Source organism: Euprymna scolopes, chromosome 6, assembly GCF_053919585.1.
Source record: "Euprymna scolopes isolate OS-2025 chromosome 6, ASM5391958v1, whole genome shotgun sequence".
In the NCBI taxonomy this organism is placed as follows: Eukaryota; Metazoa; Mollusca; class Cephalopoda; order Sepiida; family Sepiolidae; genus Euprymna; species Euprymna scolopes.
Genome location: NC_136487.1, coordinates 93078154 through 93096406, shown reverse-complemented (window position 1 = coordinate 93096406; position 18253 = coordinate 93078154). Strand labels below are relative to the sequence as shown.

General features: G+C 34.8%; 1 protein-coding gene across 7 annotated transcripts in view; it reads right to left on the bottom strand.

Moving 5' to 3' along the window:
- The window catches only part of LOC145277797 (sodium- and chloride-dependent glycine transporter 1-like), a 213009-nt gene that overhangs the window by 19268 nt on the left and 175488 nt on the right, over positions 1–18253 (bottom strand). For all 7 annotated transcript variants that reach the window (XM_080129622.1, XM_080129621.1, XM_080129623.1 and 4 more), the window contains 5 exons: positions 17691–17825; positions 14188–14291; positions 10933–11057; positions 7134–7246; positions 3911–4051 (listed from right to left, as the gene is read on the bottom strand). In XM_080129622.1, coding sequence (XP_079985748.1) covers positions 3911–4051; positions 7134–7246; positions 10933–11057; positions 14188–14291; positions 17691–17825 — 618 coding nt within the window. The remainder of the gene's footprint in view (positions 1–3910; positions 4052–7133; positions 7247–10932; positions 11058–14187; positions 14292–17690; positions 17826–18253) is intronic.

Below are 18253 nucleotides of genomic sequence, written 5' to 3'. Positions count from 1 at the left end.
TGAAATAATGTTAATAATTATAAATTATAACAATTCTTGGTTATCAATGCAATAATACTTTTTCTGGGTGCATATCTTATATTAACGTAATACTGGCCTTGTTTTCATATCAACACAAAGAGAGATTTTATGCTGATACGTGACGAAAATTTGCCCTCAACATAATAGAGTGGGAATACATACATACATACATACATACATACATTATTGATTGATGGCAACCTTCTGTCTAATAAGACAATGATATTTTGCATTTAGGCTGGTGCACTGCAGCATCTGCTGTGATTATTCAGTTCAAAGTTGGAGTTGGCTCTCTGGATGCAGGTCTGGGTGGGTGATAAGGAGACGTAGGTTTGCCCAGTTACTAGGGTGCCCTTTTGGTATTGCAAACAAAATCTAATAGAAAGGCAAGCCAATACAATTGGAGCCAGCGCAACTGCAGGAGCTGCTGCAAAAGTGTTGCAGTGCTTCACCATCCACCTATCGGAACTTTGAAACAAATTTTTTGTCGTGGTTTACTCCCTTAGCCTTTGCCTTTTCCAAGGCACCCACAAGGCTGTTTACCCATAGCTGGAGAAACTTGGAAAATATTTCCAATTTTGATGCAAATAAAGATCTTCATCCTTGTTATGGTTGTATCAAAAGGAAAGTAAAATCCTTAAATAATTCTTCTCAAAAAAAGTCGGGCGAAAGATATTCAAATTCCATAATGGTGAAAATTTAAATATATTTCCAATACATACATACATACATGATGACTGCAACGTCTTGTCTGACGAGTGCCACTCCCTCAGTCACTGAAAGTCCATGAGCCCGAAGATGACTTTTTTTTAGTCCTGCCAGCGAATTCACATGCTCAAGCAGACATGACACTGAAGACGGTCATTGCTATACATACATATATATATATACATGCACGCATACATACATATATACACATGCATACACATACACTCATATACACATACATATCTATAAATATACACACATACATATATATCTATATACATGCATGCACAATACATAATACACATACATACACATACATGCATATACATACACGCATGCATACATACACATATACATACATACATATACATACACATATATACACACACATATACATACATATGATGATTGCTGCATCTTTCCAGATGATCGCCATCACATTGAGTTCTCCCAATCTTGTTGTCTATGCCATCTCAGATGACTCTGCACTCCCGCCGCATATTTGCACATCTTGAAGCAGATGTTACATACAAATTGAGCAATTTTCATCGAGTTGACTTCCTCACATGTCTTCTTTGCTGCATGTTAAACAGATCATTTGGTTCGGACTAATAGGTGCAAAGTTGACCTGAACAGGAATTTTGTGCGACTTAAAGTGGTTGACTTAGCCAGATTTTAAGACCATCAATTAAACCTTTGCGAAGCTCTTGCTTCAGATTGCTGTGGGTCTGCTTTCTTTTCTCTAGAGCATCGTAACTTTCACGTACAAGCTTTCGCCACTTCGGCCTTTGCAGAGTAAGTTCTTCCCATATGTCGATGTTGATTTGTAAGACTTTCAAATTATTCTTTGTAGAGTCTCTGAACCTCTTCCTAGGCTTGGGTTGAGGGAGCTTTCCATTTTCCAGCTCCCCATAAAAAAATTGTTTTGGCAGCCTACAATCTTTCATTCGAACCAAGTGGCCCACCGAACGCATGTGAGATCTGATTAAAAGAGTCTAAACACTAGAGCAACATGCTCTCACAAGGACTTCAGTATTAGGTACTTGTTGTGCTTGCCACTTGATGTTTAAGATACGTCCCAAGCATTTTTTGTGAAATGGTTCAAGCCATTTAATGTACCTTTGATCCAATGTTCATGTCTCCGATGAATACAACAGTGTGGTTAGCACACAGGTCTTGTAAACGCAGATCTTAGTCCTGTTTGTGATGCCACGATCAGACCACACTCCAACCTTCCAAAAGCTTCAGATGCCTTCTTAATTCGTCTGCGGATTTCACTGTCGAGACAGCCATCCCTCGACAGAGAACTACCAAGGTACACAAATGAATCAACTACTCCCAGTCTAGCACCACGGACCATGATGTTTGGCTCCACGTATGACTGGTCCAGTGCAGGAGTGAACATCACCTTTGTTTTAGACAGACTGATCCTCAGAACAAAGGCAGTGCATATCTATAAATATACACACATACATACATATCTACATACATGCATACACAATACATAATACACATACATACACATACATGCATATACATAAACGCATGCATACATACACATATACATACATATACATACACATATACACACACATTTGCATATACACATACATATACGTATACATATATGCACATATACATACACACATACATTTACCTACATATACATACACATACATATATATGCATTCACACACATACATATACATATGCATATACATACACACTCAAACATAAATATACATATATACATACAAACACAAATAAACATATATATATAGACATGCATACATACATGCATATACACAGATATACATACATATACATACACATGTACATATACATACATACATACATACATACATACATACATACATATAAAGATAGCAGATCAATTATTACATGCTTCCAGCATTTTAGGCCTACGCGCGTCACAACTTTTCCATCGCCACAGGACTATTTTTTATAGACAAATGTCTGAGGGAGTATCTATACAAAGATGCTGTTACAGAGTTTTAGCTTTATACAATAGCTAAGTCTCTCTCTCGGTTCAAAATGTTGAGATCCAGCAACAAGCAAGAGCAAGATAGCCAGCAACAACTCAAACTGCAGACCAGCTTAACGTGGGTACTGGTCTCCCACTTTATGGTTTTTTAAATCAGAGATTTGCTTCTCTTAAAGGGATTGCCTTCACCACGGCTTACGGGAGCCCTCTCCACCCCACATACACATGGAGATAAACACATGCATACACGCATACATGTATACATACAGATGCACGTAAACATACATACGCAAGTACTCACACATACACACATGCCAACATGCACATACACACATATGCATACATATACGCATGTACATACATATGCATATACACACGTACAGTGTACAGGACGTACACATACGCATACATGTAGAATATACATGAAGTAGCATTCATGACGACGATGATGATGGTTAGTACGAATAAGTGAATTTAAAATGAATAAAAAAGAAAAACAACCCAATATACACAGCACGTAGAAGAGACAGACATTCACTTCACCGCTTGTACAACTTTTAAATTTAAGATGCGTCCATAACAGCACAAATCCTCAACGTTCACCTATTCGTACCAACCATCATCATCGTCGTCACATACATACATACATCCATACATACATCCATACACGATGATTGCAACGTCTTGTCAGACGAGTGCCACTCCCTCAGACATTTAAAATCCATGAGCCCAAATGCCTGAGGGAGTATCTATACAAAGATGATGTTATAGAGTCTTAGCTTTGTACGACAGCTAAGTCTCTCTCTCGGTTCAAAATGTTGAGATCCAGCAACAAGCAAGAGCAAGATAGCCAGCAACAAATTAAACTGCAGACCAGCTTAATGCGGGTACTGGTCTCCCGCTTTATGGCTTTTTAAATCAGAGATTTGCTTCTCCTAGAAAGGTTGCCTTCACCACGGCTTACGGGAGCCCTCTCCACCCCAATACACATATACACACACACAAATATACACGGTGCTAGTTGGCCGTTGACCCAGAAAAAGAGTTCATTCGCCCTTTGGAAAAAAAAACAAAAAAAACAAGACCATACATACATACATACATACATACATACATACATACATACATACATACATATTATGATTCAATTTAAAATCATAAAGTTATGATACTTACCTGTGTGGTCATAGGAAGGCCGAGGAGGAAGAACATTATACACATGCTTATACGGAAGATGAGTGAACGTTTCCAGTTCTTTCGTAAGAGCGTCTCCCATTCATCACTCAAGGATGAGATTACTGTTTCTATTAATGAGAACTGAAAAAAATGAAGTAAGTGAGAAATGAATACCTAAAAATAAAATGAAAAATGTTGAATTCTGATTGGCTCATTGTGATGTTCACATGTATCTTAAGTATAAAGTAAATACGTTTTCCTTTACATTCGTGATCAATCAGTAAAAAACGACACATGCTTAAATTTATCCAGTTATTAATTTCTGCCACATAGTGATCTATGTTGTTAGAAAACAAAAGTTTATTTTTGCTTTCTTCGATTTTTATATTTAGTTCTTCTAATTATTTTATTTACTTTATTAAAATAATCACATATAAAGCAACTGGAAGGAGTGTGACTACAGTGACAATGCCGTCCCAGGGTGGTGTTTCAAGTGATCACAAAAGGTTATATAATAAACAACAAAAAAAAAAAAAAAGGATATCGGGGTTGGTTTATGATTTGGCTTCCGCCCTCAGAAGAATCAACTCATCAATTTCCCGTGTATGCACCTCCCTCCTTATTAAACCAACCAACCATCACCGTCACCGGCGATAAAGATATATTGTTATATTTTCATATATCAGCGTGTTGTCATTCTTTTAAACACAACAGAAATGCAACAAAGTGGTTAATGACATGAACTGACAACCTGAGTGTGCCAAGTTCGAATGCAGTTCATTCCACGGAAACACTTTCAACTTTCATGTGGTCCCTCCCATGAGTACCTGATATATTTTTAGAAAGAATTCTAATTAGAAAGATATCAAGGAGACAAAGGCCAACTATAATCATTCATTCATTTGAAATGAATGAATGATGCTCAACAACAACGACAACTGCAATAGTTACTGCAAAGGAATCCTACACACACACACACACACACACACACACACACACACACACACACACATATATGTGTGTATATATATATATATAACAAATTAACATGAAAAAACAAATTTTCAATAATAAGACAAACCTATTAGGATATAAAAAGCTCTACCCGGTTAAGAGGAGCTATTTACAGGACAAAATAAAAAAGCTGAAAAGTAAAGTTACATTAGATCTTTATTACGTTATCAGATTAATAAGGATTAAGAAATACAAAATAGAGAAGAAACCTCTTTAGGCCATGACATTTCAACGCTAAATTTAGCTGTGAAATGCCATAACCTCAGGAAGTTTCTTCCCAATTTCATTTTAATCCTTACTGACATGATAACATAGATATACTAGCTATACTGATATATATACTGATAACATAGGTATACTAGCAAGGTGACCCGATGTTGACGGGATTGAATGGTGATCAACAAATGTTTCACACTCCCATATTTTTACATCAAAATCGGTGAAATCACCCATTTTTCAGTAAAATTGATTGATTGCTTGCTCTAGTCAGGGACACATTGCGGTGCATCGGAAGGAAGCTTTACATGCCTCTCACAGTGAATTAGTTTACACTACACTGTAAACTATAGTGCACTGTAGAGAACCTACTGTTGATTTTATAAAATTATTTATTTTTTTTTATATATAATGGCTTGAATTAAAGTTTTAAATGCTAAATTAAAGTATCATACTTTAATTGTACTCTAAACAGAAACATTCATTTCGAACGCAGCTCTGTCATCTCAAAGAACCTACTCTTGATTTTATATGACTGACCTTACTAGTTGTGCGATGATAATTGCTTGAATTTAAGTTTAAAATGAAAAATTCAAGTATCATTGTTCAATTGTACTTTAAACAGAAACATTAATTTAGAACGCGCTCCTGTCATATTAAAGAACCTATGGTTGATTTTATATGTCGGGCCTTTCAGCTTGTGTGATAATAAAACTTCTCAAATGCACTTGTGATGTTAGGCTGTGTAAGGTGTTAACTTTAATTAAAATCGTCTGTTCCTTCTTTCATCAGATTATTTCGATTATCGATTATTGATACTCATCGAAGACATTTTGATACAAAACCTATCTAAGAACACCGCCTAGCACATAAAGTACCTTTTTGTGAAATTTCGTAAAAATCGACCCAGCCGTTTTCGAGTTCATAGGGAACGAATTCACATACACATAGACACACACACACAGAGAAAAATTTCCTTTTCTATAATAGTAGAGATAGAGATATAAGGCACTTTACTCTGCAAACAATTCTTTGCTGTTCTAACTTGAAACATTCTCATTCTGCTTTTTGATATTATTCAGTCTTAAATTATTATTATAAAACGTTCATGAAGATCTAATTAGTTATTTGTCCCATCGATACCTCATCGTTACAAGAATTTTAGTCGAACTTGAACCAAAATTCTGCTTTTTATTCTGTCCCCACTCCCCGTTTTATACACATGAAATCTCTCTATATAAATATAGTTATGAAAAAATAAAATTTTCAACAAATGTTCAGTTATCTAATGTAGGCCGATCCATAGTGTAAATGTGGTATTGTGGTATTGTGGTGACTGAAGTGATTCTAATTAAGAGTGGAATAGACATTTTTTATGAAAAGCACTCTAGACAAAGCATGAAGCCACTTGATGCAAATAGCTCTAATATACTACTAGTTACCAATAAAATAAATTCTGATCCAGAAAACAGCAATTTTTCCCCCATTCGCCAGAAACATGTCGCTCATGGAACATGAGGACTAAAGGACAAAATAAGAGAAGCAGGATTTTAGAGGCTGACGAAAATAAACTGAAGTTCACTTTCTATTCTCCTTGGCAATATTTTTTTAACTTTAGACTAAGGATGAATGACTAATGACACTCTTTTTTTTTTCTCCTAAACTTTTGATGGCTTTGTTCCTAATTTGTTTTAAATGTAAAGTTTTTATATTTTCTGCAAAAAACAAAACAAAACAAAAACAAAACATTTCAAGGTGTATTACCTGTTCTGTCCTCGGAAAAAAGCATTCTAGGCTGGGGTAATTAAAAATTTTGTCCTATCCAGAGTGTCTACTTTTTGAGATATTGGATACCGCCCCCCCCCCCTCCGCTCGCCCGCACGCGCGCGCGCACACACACACACACACACACACACACACACACGCACACGTACACAAAACGACCTTGTGCCTAACTTCGTCCTCATGGGAAGGAGAGTAAATAGGGACTTACTTGAGAACTGAAACCAATGATGATCATCATACAAAAGAATAGAATGGCCCACACTGTTGGCGCCGGCATTTTTGCAATGGCTTCTGGGTAAGCAATAAATGCTAATCCGGGACCTGAAAATAACCACATTACACATGAAAAAAATAAAAAATAAATAAATAAAAAAAGAATAAATGTATATTTTTTGTAATAAATAAATAAAATAACTTTTTTAATGTATGGTTAAATGACGTACCTTTATAAAAAAAACACCAGCTTGATTAACACAATTATAGATTTAAAACGACCTTGTTTTGCATCATAATAATTAAGCAACAGTTTTCTGTGTTATATTCTATATGAAAAGCATTAAAGGAGAAGTAAAATTGTATCCGAGATGAGCATATTTGCTGATAACACAACGCTCTATAATAGTCATGAGGGGAAAACCAATATGCCCATATCTAAAGTGATAGTAGAAACCTTAGAAAACAACCTGCAGTCTGTCGTGGAATGGGGCCTTAAATAGATGGTAACTTTTAATGCTGCTAACACTAAGCTTCTTTCTTTAACAATTACATATAAAATTTTCAACGACGAATAGCTATGATTAATAACACCCTACTTGAGAGCTCATTATTCAAACACCTCAGCTTTACATTCACGGGCAACATGAATTCTAACTAGAAAAATATCAGGGAAATGAATGCTTAAACTAATCCATTGTATTGATAATACATGGAGGACATTGCTAAGGCTATTGGTGGGTTCCCTCTGCCATGCTAGAAAATTATTCAACCCTGAGAATATCTCGTCTCTTTACAAAGCCATCATTCGTATATGCATGGAGTATTGCTGTCAGATCTGGGATGATGCATCTACCACTAGTTGCTGCTTCTTAGATAGGGTAAAAAAAAAAAGAGTTTTCAATCGATTAAGTCCTGTATTATTAACCAAGCTTGAATCACTATAATGTTGCATCCCTGTGTCTGTTTTACAAGTACTTTAATGAAATGTGCTCTGATGAACTCATTACACTTGTACCCCCTCGACGTACATACACCAAATAAACATGCCTAGCAAGAAAACCCCACCTGTTCACTGTTGAGGACCATAGATGCTGGAAAGCCTTCTATTCCAAAGCCTTCTAATTCCAAAGTTTAACAGTTTGAGGAAAGAAGCTAGTAAGCTTCTTTCCTCGAAGTTTTAAACTTTGGAATTCTCTCCCTGTTTCCCGCTTCCCTGACTGCTCTAACATGCAGAAGTTTAAATGTAATGTGAACAGACATCTCGCTTATCTCCTCACATAGTCTCGAGTTGACATGATCTAAAATAGAAACCTCTCACGTCCAAGTGGCAATATGCCTTGTTCGGGGGTGAACAAGAGTAAAGCAAAAAAACAAAAAACAAAAACAATAGCTAATCTCTTTATATATATGGCAAAAATGGAGCAACTCATCTATCAGAATACAACTGTTGTGATCAGTTCAGCATGATAAATGAAGAAATAAAAAAAAAAGAACTAATTTATTTAATAACAAAATCGATAAAACGAAATTCAAGAGAAAGGGACGAATAGCATAAACCAGATGAGAGAGAAGGGAGCAGAAGTGAGAAAGGTAATATAGTGAAGTAAGAGTTCTAGCTTGGCTTTCCTCTCACTGCTTTCCTCTGGAATCACCTTTCTGTTCCACGTTTTCCAACTGTACCAACATGCAGAAATTTAAATGTAATATGAAGAAGCATCTTGTTGTACAACTCTCCACTTACTCTGGCCCTTTTAATCTGGCCACTAATTCACAGTATCTCTATGTGTCTCAGTGACAATGCACTTTGTTTCATGTGAAATGAAGTGAATATATATATATATATATATATATATATATATATATATATATATATATATATATATATATATATATAACATAAAAATATAAATATATAAAAATATTTTGATACTGCATCTATAGAAATGCAACGTTAAAAGTCTTTAAATAGTTCCAAGGAAAAAGAAAACACTTTTGTCTACATGAAGATAGCTATCGATCTAAATATATTCCAAAACTTTAATATTAAATTAGAAGCAAAGACAAATAAAAATAATTTAAAAAAATTTTTTATACTGATATAGATAATGTGTATACAAAGCATCTAATATATAAACGTGGATTGGATTTTTGACATCATACCTACATAGAATTGCATCTGCTAGATAGGTATTTGATTCTGTCTGACCAGTATACTATGTTTTTTCTTCAATTTGTATTATTCACAGAATGAAAAAGAAATTCTAATCAATTTCATCGACAACATATTTTATCCTGCCCTATAATTTTTTAAATAGCATAAACTTCGCGAGAATCACCGAATTCTGCTAGAGAGAGAAAGAGAGAGTGTGTGTATGTATGTATGTGTGTGAGAGAGACAGAGACAGAGAGAGATGAAGAAGAGTATGTTTATATTCGACAGAGCATACGTTGTTGATGGGCAAAAAGATGCTTTAATAACAATTTCCTTGTCCATCATTTTTCTTTTTCTGCATATATACGCCTTTTTCATTTTATCTTGGCGTCACATTTATAATCCAAAGAGATCTCCACCCAAAATCAATCTTCTCCCAAACATTTAACATTTCATTATATTTATTTTTACTTTTATGCCTATCTTATGAATATAGATATCCATTATATATTCATATTATATATTCATGTGTTATTCTTTTTTGTGTTTTATATTAAGGATTGAAAGTTCCCAATGTTGAGTAGCTGAGGGGTGACAATGGGGAAAAGCTCTTATTGTCACAATGTGCATCTCCAACAGCTTATGACCACTAAGTCTAGATCCTAGCCTGCTCGCATGGCTTAGCTACTACTAAAAGAATAAGGAGGAGAGGAAAGCTTGTTATATGGCACATGAAAACCTGTGCTTTGGGTAGATGGGACGTAGCAGTCTGGAAAAACTCTTCTTAAAAAAGAGAAGTGCTTCCCATCTACTTATAAAACCTCGTCGATCCGCCCAGTATTAAAAGAAAAAACTGGTAACCAATCCTTTGATTCTTATTTACCCTTAAAGGACAGAGGACTTTTTTTTATCAGCATTAGACCCCTCTATATATGACATGTTCTGACTGTGCCTAGGTACATTAACAGGATTACCCTATGAATAGTGTGACTCTTCACCATGCAAAAAAGGTTATCCACTATATAGAGGCTAACTATATAGTGCTGGGTGCATAAGAACCAATTGAAGATATCACAGGAGGTCATCTAAAATATGTATTACACTTTTGTATAAGCTTTTTACCCCTTAAATCAAATAAAAACAAAAGATTAGAACTCAGTCGAGCATCTTCCATGGAAATAACAATAGAGAAGTGAGAGACTGTCTACATCTCTTCTCTAAGAAAAGGGTTGTGGAGAGGAAAATAAATCATCCCCACATTAGATTTTCAGAATCGATTATGTACTCTGTCAAAGTAGGAAAGGGTGCTCTGAGTGGCACCTCCCTAGATGTGGCAACCTTACTTTGTATCTGACTCTTACATAAGCAGAGGACTTCATTTGGTATCAGGTACTTTTTGGAGCACTAGAGTGATCCAACCATTTTTCCAGTGACCATAGCAACAAACTAGATATACACCTATTTTTAGATCTGGAGAGGAAACCTCTCCTAATAGCTTATCAAAACAAGGGGCTTCTTTAATTTTACCTGCTAAAACTTATTTAGTAATATTAATTCTTTATTATTATTTTTCACATTGATTTACATTTTTTTACATTGATTATAGCTCATTTAAATTTACGAAACATTTTATGCTTACCTATGTCAACGACGTCTTTAACGGTTACGTTTTTCTCTTTAGCCATGAAACCAAGAACCGTGAATATGACAAAACCTGAGAAGAAGCTTGTCAGACAGTCAATGCAGGGAACTAAAATGGCATCTCTACACAAAAACAGCAAGAAAAAAAGGAAAAGACTATTATTATTGCTATCAAATTAATAATAACAGTATTCTCTTATAGTAAAAAGAGACAAATTTTAATTTTGTCTTTTTATTATTAAGAAAAAAATAAACTGTCTTTGTAAACTCACTTTTTCCTGATTAAAGCAATCTTACCCGATCTCACTGAGTGACCCAATGGTTCACAATTTTGCTCTCTCTTACACACACACACACACACACACACACACACATATATTATTGTGGTGTACCTATCTGACAGATAAAACTGAACTCTTCCACTTCTTTGCATTAGCAGACAGGTCATGTACACTTGGTAGTCGGATTGATGTATATATGCACTCTTTACTTGTTGTATTTACTTTTCTGTTCAATATATTTTGTTTCTAATAATTATTTAGTTGTGCTTTCCTTCAGGACCTTTACAGGGCTACAACAACAACATATATATATATATATATATATATATATATATACACGTTATATACGTTTATGTCAGGTCATGTCATGTGCTACTGGTACCATGTAACCCAGTACTACCTGCCTCATGGTCGGGTCACCGGCGACTAAACTGGTTCCCCCACCAGACTTGTTTGGTGAGGAGGGCGGCTAGTCTCCCTGAAGGATTAAAAACAAGACCTTCCAAAGGGCGAATGAACTCTTTTTCTGGGTCAACGGCCAACTAGCACCGTGTGTATTTGTGTGTGTGTATATGTGTATTGGGGTGGAGAGGGCTCACGTAAGCCGTGGTGAGGGCAACCTTTCTAGGAGAAGCAAATCTCTGATTTAAAAAACCTTAACGCGGAAGACCAGTACCCTCATTAAGCTGGTCTGCAGTTTAATTTGTTGCTGGCTATCTTGCTCTTGCTTGTTGCTGGATCTCAACATTTTGAACCGAGAGAGAAACTTAGCTGTCGTACAAAGCTAAGACTCTGTAACATCATATTTGTATAGATACTCCCTCAGGCATTTGGGCTCATGGATTTTAAATGTCTGAGGGAGTGGCACTCGTCTGACAAGACGTTGCAATCATCAATCATCGTATATATATATATATATATATATATATATATATATAGTAATCCATATACAGTACTGTTTCACTGTATCACAACTCATCAGTGCGACTAGACTAACAACTACTTCAAGCCAGGATTGAAACTCAATCATATGGGTAACAGTCAGCGCTTCTTACCATTATGCTATTTGGCTGTTGCTAAAATGCGTATGTGAAATTACAATGTTTAAACATTGTCCAAACGCCCAAGCTCTATTTGTTTATGCAAGCAGCAGTGCCTTTTACGCTAGAGGCAGTTTGTTATTTCACTCCTCAATATGCTCAACACAAGATAGGGAACATTTATAGTCATCCACATACGGTACTGTTTCGCTGTATCACAGTTTATCAGTGCAGCTAGACTATCAACTACCTCAAGCCAGGATTGAAACTCGATCGCATATATATATATATATATATATATATATATATATATATATATATATGTAGTTATCCACATACAGTACTGTTTCGTTGTATCACAACTCATCAGTGCAGCTAGACTAGCACCTTTTCCTCGCCGAGGATTGAACCTACAACCATATATAAATGAAAATTTGGAATTAAATTAACAAAAATTTAGGACAAATTTATTATTCGACAAGGAATGCAAAAATTTCAATTTTTCCTTAATCAATGAATTTTCAATAAATGGCTCATCTCATTAGAGCAAACGATTTTAGTAAAATAATGTTTATAGGCATTCACATTTTGCTATTTGCCATTTGGACTATACCTTTCTTCATTGCCTCGAATCTTATGATTGTGCCTCTATTTTTCCTTATTGAACTTAACTACATCATGGAATATCCTTTTTTAATCTTGGCTTCTTTTTGGCTTTTCATGCAAGTTTTTTAGTTTTTAAATCTATGTGCTAAATAGCAAAATTTATGGCTGCCTATAAACATTATTTTGCTAAATACATTTCCTCTGATGAGATGAGACATTTATTGAAAATCCATGGATTAAGGAAAAGCTCAAATTTTGTATTCCTTGGCGAATAATAGATTTGTCATAAATTTTTTAATTTACAGAATTTAATTTCAAATTTTCATTTATACTATTTTTCTATCTCATCTATTGAGCTTTTTTTCTGATTGGAATTGCCTTATAAATATTGATACTAATATTTATATGGACTTTAATTTTACAGTATTATACAAGCTGTAACCTGAAAGTATTTCAAAATTTCAGTTATATATATATATATATATATATATATATATATATATATATATATATATACTAGCAAAAGTACCCGTCGTTGACTGGGTTCAAAAACAGCCTACAGAAAATGGACTCTGATTTATGAAAGTATGATAGGTTATTAAAAGGAAGGGTTGTAAAGAGATAGCTTCGAATTTGGGGTATCAAAACCAAAGCAAAATATGATGAAAGTAAGAATAAAATAGATAAACCCCATAATTTATTATACCATACCTGTTCACACTGAAACACTTATCACAATATTCTGTAGATTTATATTAAAAAACCTTGTTAAACTTTGTGACACATTTCCATTCTATGTTGATCAGGTGCGAACGAACACCTCATAATTTTATTATACCATATTTCTTCAAACTGAAACATAATTATCAAAGTATACTTACGCAGATAGATATGCAAAGTCTTTATTAAAGTTTGTGCCTAGTTCAATTCTATTGAGGCCAGGCGCGAATGCAGACCCCACAATTTTAATGAACCACCGTTCTGCCAGATCAAACATACCCATTCCTGTGTCTCGATAAATCTATCATTACATGTAATCAGTTTTTTAAAATAGTCAACCATATAGGAGTCTATTCGTGACCACACACACACACACACACACACACACACACACACACACACACACACACACACACACACACACACACACAGAGCTTTATATAATATATATATATAATGTGCTGTTTTTTATTAACATATATATATATATATATATATATATATTTATTTATTCATTTATAAAAATGTTAATAAAAAAACAGCATATTTCAAGATATGAAAGCTTAAATTGTAGCTAACTTGTATAATATCAATGTGTTTGCATACCTTAAACAGTTGTTGTCGAATTTATTAAAACTCGACATCAGGATCAATCCACCGGAACACACACTCAGTGAGTAAAACACTTGGGTGGCTGCATCACTCCAAACCTGATAGTTAAAAAATAAATATAAGAAGAAATATTCATAAAGATGCGTTCATTTTATTTATTCACATGGCTATGAAAAGGTCACTTCGACAAAGAAACGCAATTGCTACTTACAGATGCCACAAACAATGCAATCAGAACAACTTACATAGGAAACAAACTAGAAAAGATCCAAGAAAACTGCAGAAATAAATTCTGTGGAAAATTAGATGAAATGGTAAACCACATAATAAGCGAACTCGGCAAGCTAGCTAAAAGGGATAATAAAAATAAACATGACTTGATTGGGAAGGTTATTCACTGTGAACTATGCAAATAACTGCACTTTGAACATGCAGACAAACTATGCAGACAGAAACCGGAAGTAGTATTGGCAATTAAAAAGCATGAAATTCTCCTAGACTTGGAAATATAAACAGCAGATCCAAACAAGAAGACCAGACATGATAATAATCACCAAGAAGGACAACATCTGTCAAATCATAGATTTCACCGTCTCAGCAGTTCAAAGAGGCAAACAATTTAGCAAACGCATGGAACTTGCCAAATAGTTGAAAGGAATATGAAACAGAGAAATTTGCTGTGATGCCAATAATTGTAGGAGCACTAGGAACAGTTTAAAAATAGAATAAAAAAACTTGGAGAATTTTAAATTAAAGGGAGGAGTGACACATATAACACGCTACACTGATGAAAATACCTAAAATATTAAGGAAATTTATCAAATGAAGAAACCAACCCGCGACCTACTATGGATAAGTTGAAATATAAATAGAACAAGAAATATAAAAAGAACTTCCCCCTCCACAAAAGGATTGCCTTGATTGGCACCATACAAAATTGTTGTCAGAGAGCATGGAAGATGAAAAGAGGAGAGTAGCATCTTGACCATCATTGGAAAAGTTTGGAGAGTACTGGAATCTTGGATCAGCTTATTGCTATTATGAAATTGAAAGAGGAGGAGAGTGACAGAAATCTGGAGTTCTTGTATTTACTCAAAGTCCAAGGAACACCACTAGCTAGTGTGCAATCACTGATAATGACTAGTGTGAAAATTTCTAGTGATTAAATAATAAAACAATGCGCGAATTCCACCGAAAGATGATACTGATCAAATAAACATGAGATAAGAAAAGTTACTAACGTTGAAGATTGGACTAGAGAAATACATAAGACAAATACAGAAAGGCTGATAAACCCCCACCAAAAGCTGCGCCAAGAGGGAAAATATGGAGAGACAGGAAACGGAAAACAGAAGTTGGCGAAAAAATGAGAAGTGATTAAAAACTATTTATAATTGTACACAAAATAAATGGATATACCTAGAGAAAGGACACACTAAAGAGAAACGGAATCTCGGTTGACAGCTTCACAAAACAATTCGATAAGAACAAACAACATAAAAGTTTAGATAGACAAATCCAAGGAAAACGGCAAATGTAGACTTTTTTAACAAAGAGACGAAACGATAAGCCACTTGATAAGTGAATGCAGAAATCAGCTTAAAAGAAGCATAAACATATACCCTCTCTCTCTCTCTCTCTCTCTCTCTCTCTCTCTCTCTCTATATATATATATATATATATATATATATATATATATATATATATATATATATATATATATATAATTTAAAACCCACCAAAAAAAAAAAAAAAAACGCAATGATACTAACATTAGTTAATATCATAAAATATGGCCGAGAGGGATCATAGGATGAAAAGATCAAAGAGGAAAAGCATTATCCAAACCTCAACTGGAAGAACAACACTGGAATTCTGAGGGACTCAAATTTCAGAAAAAGTCATTGGCCGTTATCAACGAAACTCAATAGGGAACGGCTGTTGCAAAAACACATCCATTTGACAATGGTGATAAAAAAAAGCAAAATTGCGTTGGTTGAGTCTAGTAATTAGTAATAGCTTAGTTTTGTTGATGTTCGTTTCTGCAGGGTCCATCATGAATTCTCCTGGCTGTATCTCTCCTGAACTGTATTTCGCCTGCGAGAAAGAGGAATAGTGTGAGCGTCTTCATTTGTGTGTATGGGTTAAGTTTGCACCTGGGTGTATTTGCGTATGGTAATTGGCTGCTGACGGCCATATGTATGCTGATGCAGATTGCCATCGTTGGATGTAAAAATCTTGCCGTGGTGATGGAATGTTAATTTGTTGTTTCATGTGATTGATTAAGCGACTTCTTTTATCTTTCACAGTTCTAACTAGCCATTTGCTGATGGCAATGGCACCATTATAATTAGTTGTAGCGCCCATTAAGCACGTATGGACCGAAGTTCCAGCCGTCTATGTCTACCGTTGACAGAGAACATTTATAGCGCATGAGAAACATGTTTGCTACTCGGTTTATATAGTAAGTGAAAAGAAAGTTCCTAAATGTTGACAAACGGGCGCAAAATTATTTTGAAACTGCGTACACCTTTTTGACGGCGTTACAATGCATTTCTCTTTCACTTGACATAAATCTGTCTGTGTCAACCTCTGTTTTTCTGTGAAACAATCCATGTGTCAAGAAAAAAACATGTTCTTACAAAACATCTCATTTTCTCTGTAAAATATTTTTATGGTTATGTGTCCGTTTTTCTTCACGTATGCGTGTGTGCAGAATACTGCAGTAAAAATTGTATGACGCCATATCTGACAGAATTCTGGAAGAAAATAAGTATACATAAGAAGTAAACGGAACTACTACTACTACTACTACTACTACTACTACTGCTACTACTACGACTACTACTACTACTACTACTACTACTACTACTACTAATAATAATAATAATAATAGCAACAGTAGGAACAGTCTAAAAGAACTTCGAAAAGGACTAGAAGAAATCAGAGTCTAGGAGGTAACAGACTATACAACAGACAGTAATGCTGAATACAGCCGAAATCTCAAGAAAACCTTTGGATGCGGAAACTAATTAAATGAGCTGCAAACGCTAACCAACAACATGTTAACTGCAACAGAAGTAAAACAAAAAGATAACATGGAACTAAGAAAACTGAAACCGCAAAACTGTAAGTGAACTGAAACTCTCCACTCTCCCTCAAAATTGTAGTGTCAGCATAAACTGGTATCACACCAAATAGTCGAACGTTCAAGGAGGATGACAAGATTGAGGAGAGAACGAACTAACCAGACCTATAATGGATGAGTGCAAAGATGACTCAGACCTTGATGTGATTATTGCCATCCAAATTCTAGTAAAGATCAATGGTCGTTGCTAGTGAAAAGTCACTGGTGCGCAGTTTTTGTGATTCCCCAGCCTCCAGGAAACACCCCCGATTGTTATTAATGAGGAAATTCTGATGAGGACCTGTGTGAGATTAAAGAAGAAGAAGAAGAAGAAGAAGAAGAAGAAGAAGAAGAAGAAATAACAACTTACAGTTGAATCTGTCAGTCTGTCCCACTGGGGCGTGAGGTAATACATGACCCCGTCATATGCTCCATCCAGAGTGGCACCTCGAATAAGTAGGGCTGTAAGAACCAAATATGGGAAAATAGCCGTGAAGTAAACAACCTATAAAAGAAAAAAATAAATAAAAGATGGAATTCTATTGAAGGGATTCTTGCCTTTTTAAAAAATGAAAACTGAAAGTCCCAAACTCTATAGTCGTAACTATTAATTATATCAATAATTAAATGCATCATAATAAGTTATGCGTTGGCTTTAAGATGTTTTGCAATGAGAAAAATCACCCACGAAAATGAAGATTTATTTATTTACATTTCAATAATATCTGGTTGTTTATGTAAGCTATTCATTGTGTCCAATTAAATAAACAAATAAATTGAGGACATTCGTGCTAAAAAATATTTACAGCAAGTTTTGATTGGATAATCGACATAGATTTGACCAATCAATATTTTTGTTCTAAATGACAGACTGGGGTTATTTCATTAATTAATATGAATTTAACATTTAATGAAACTAAAAATGCAATTGCG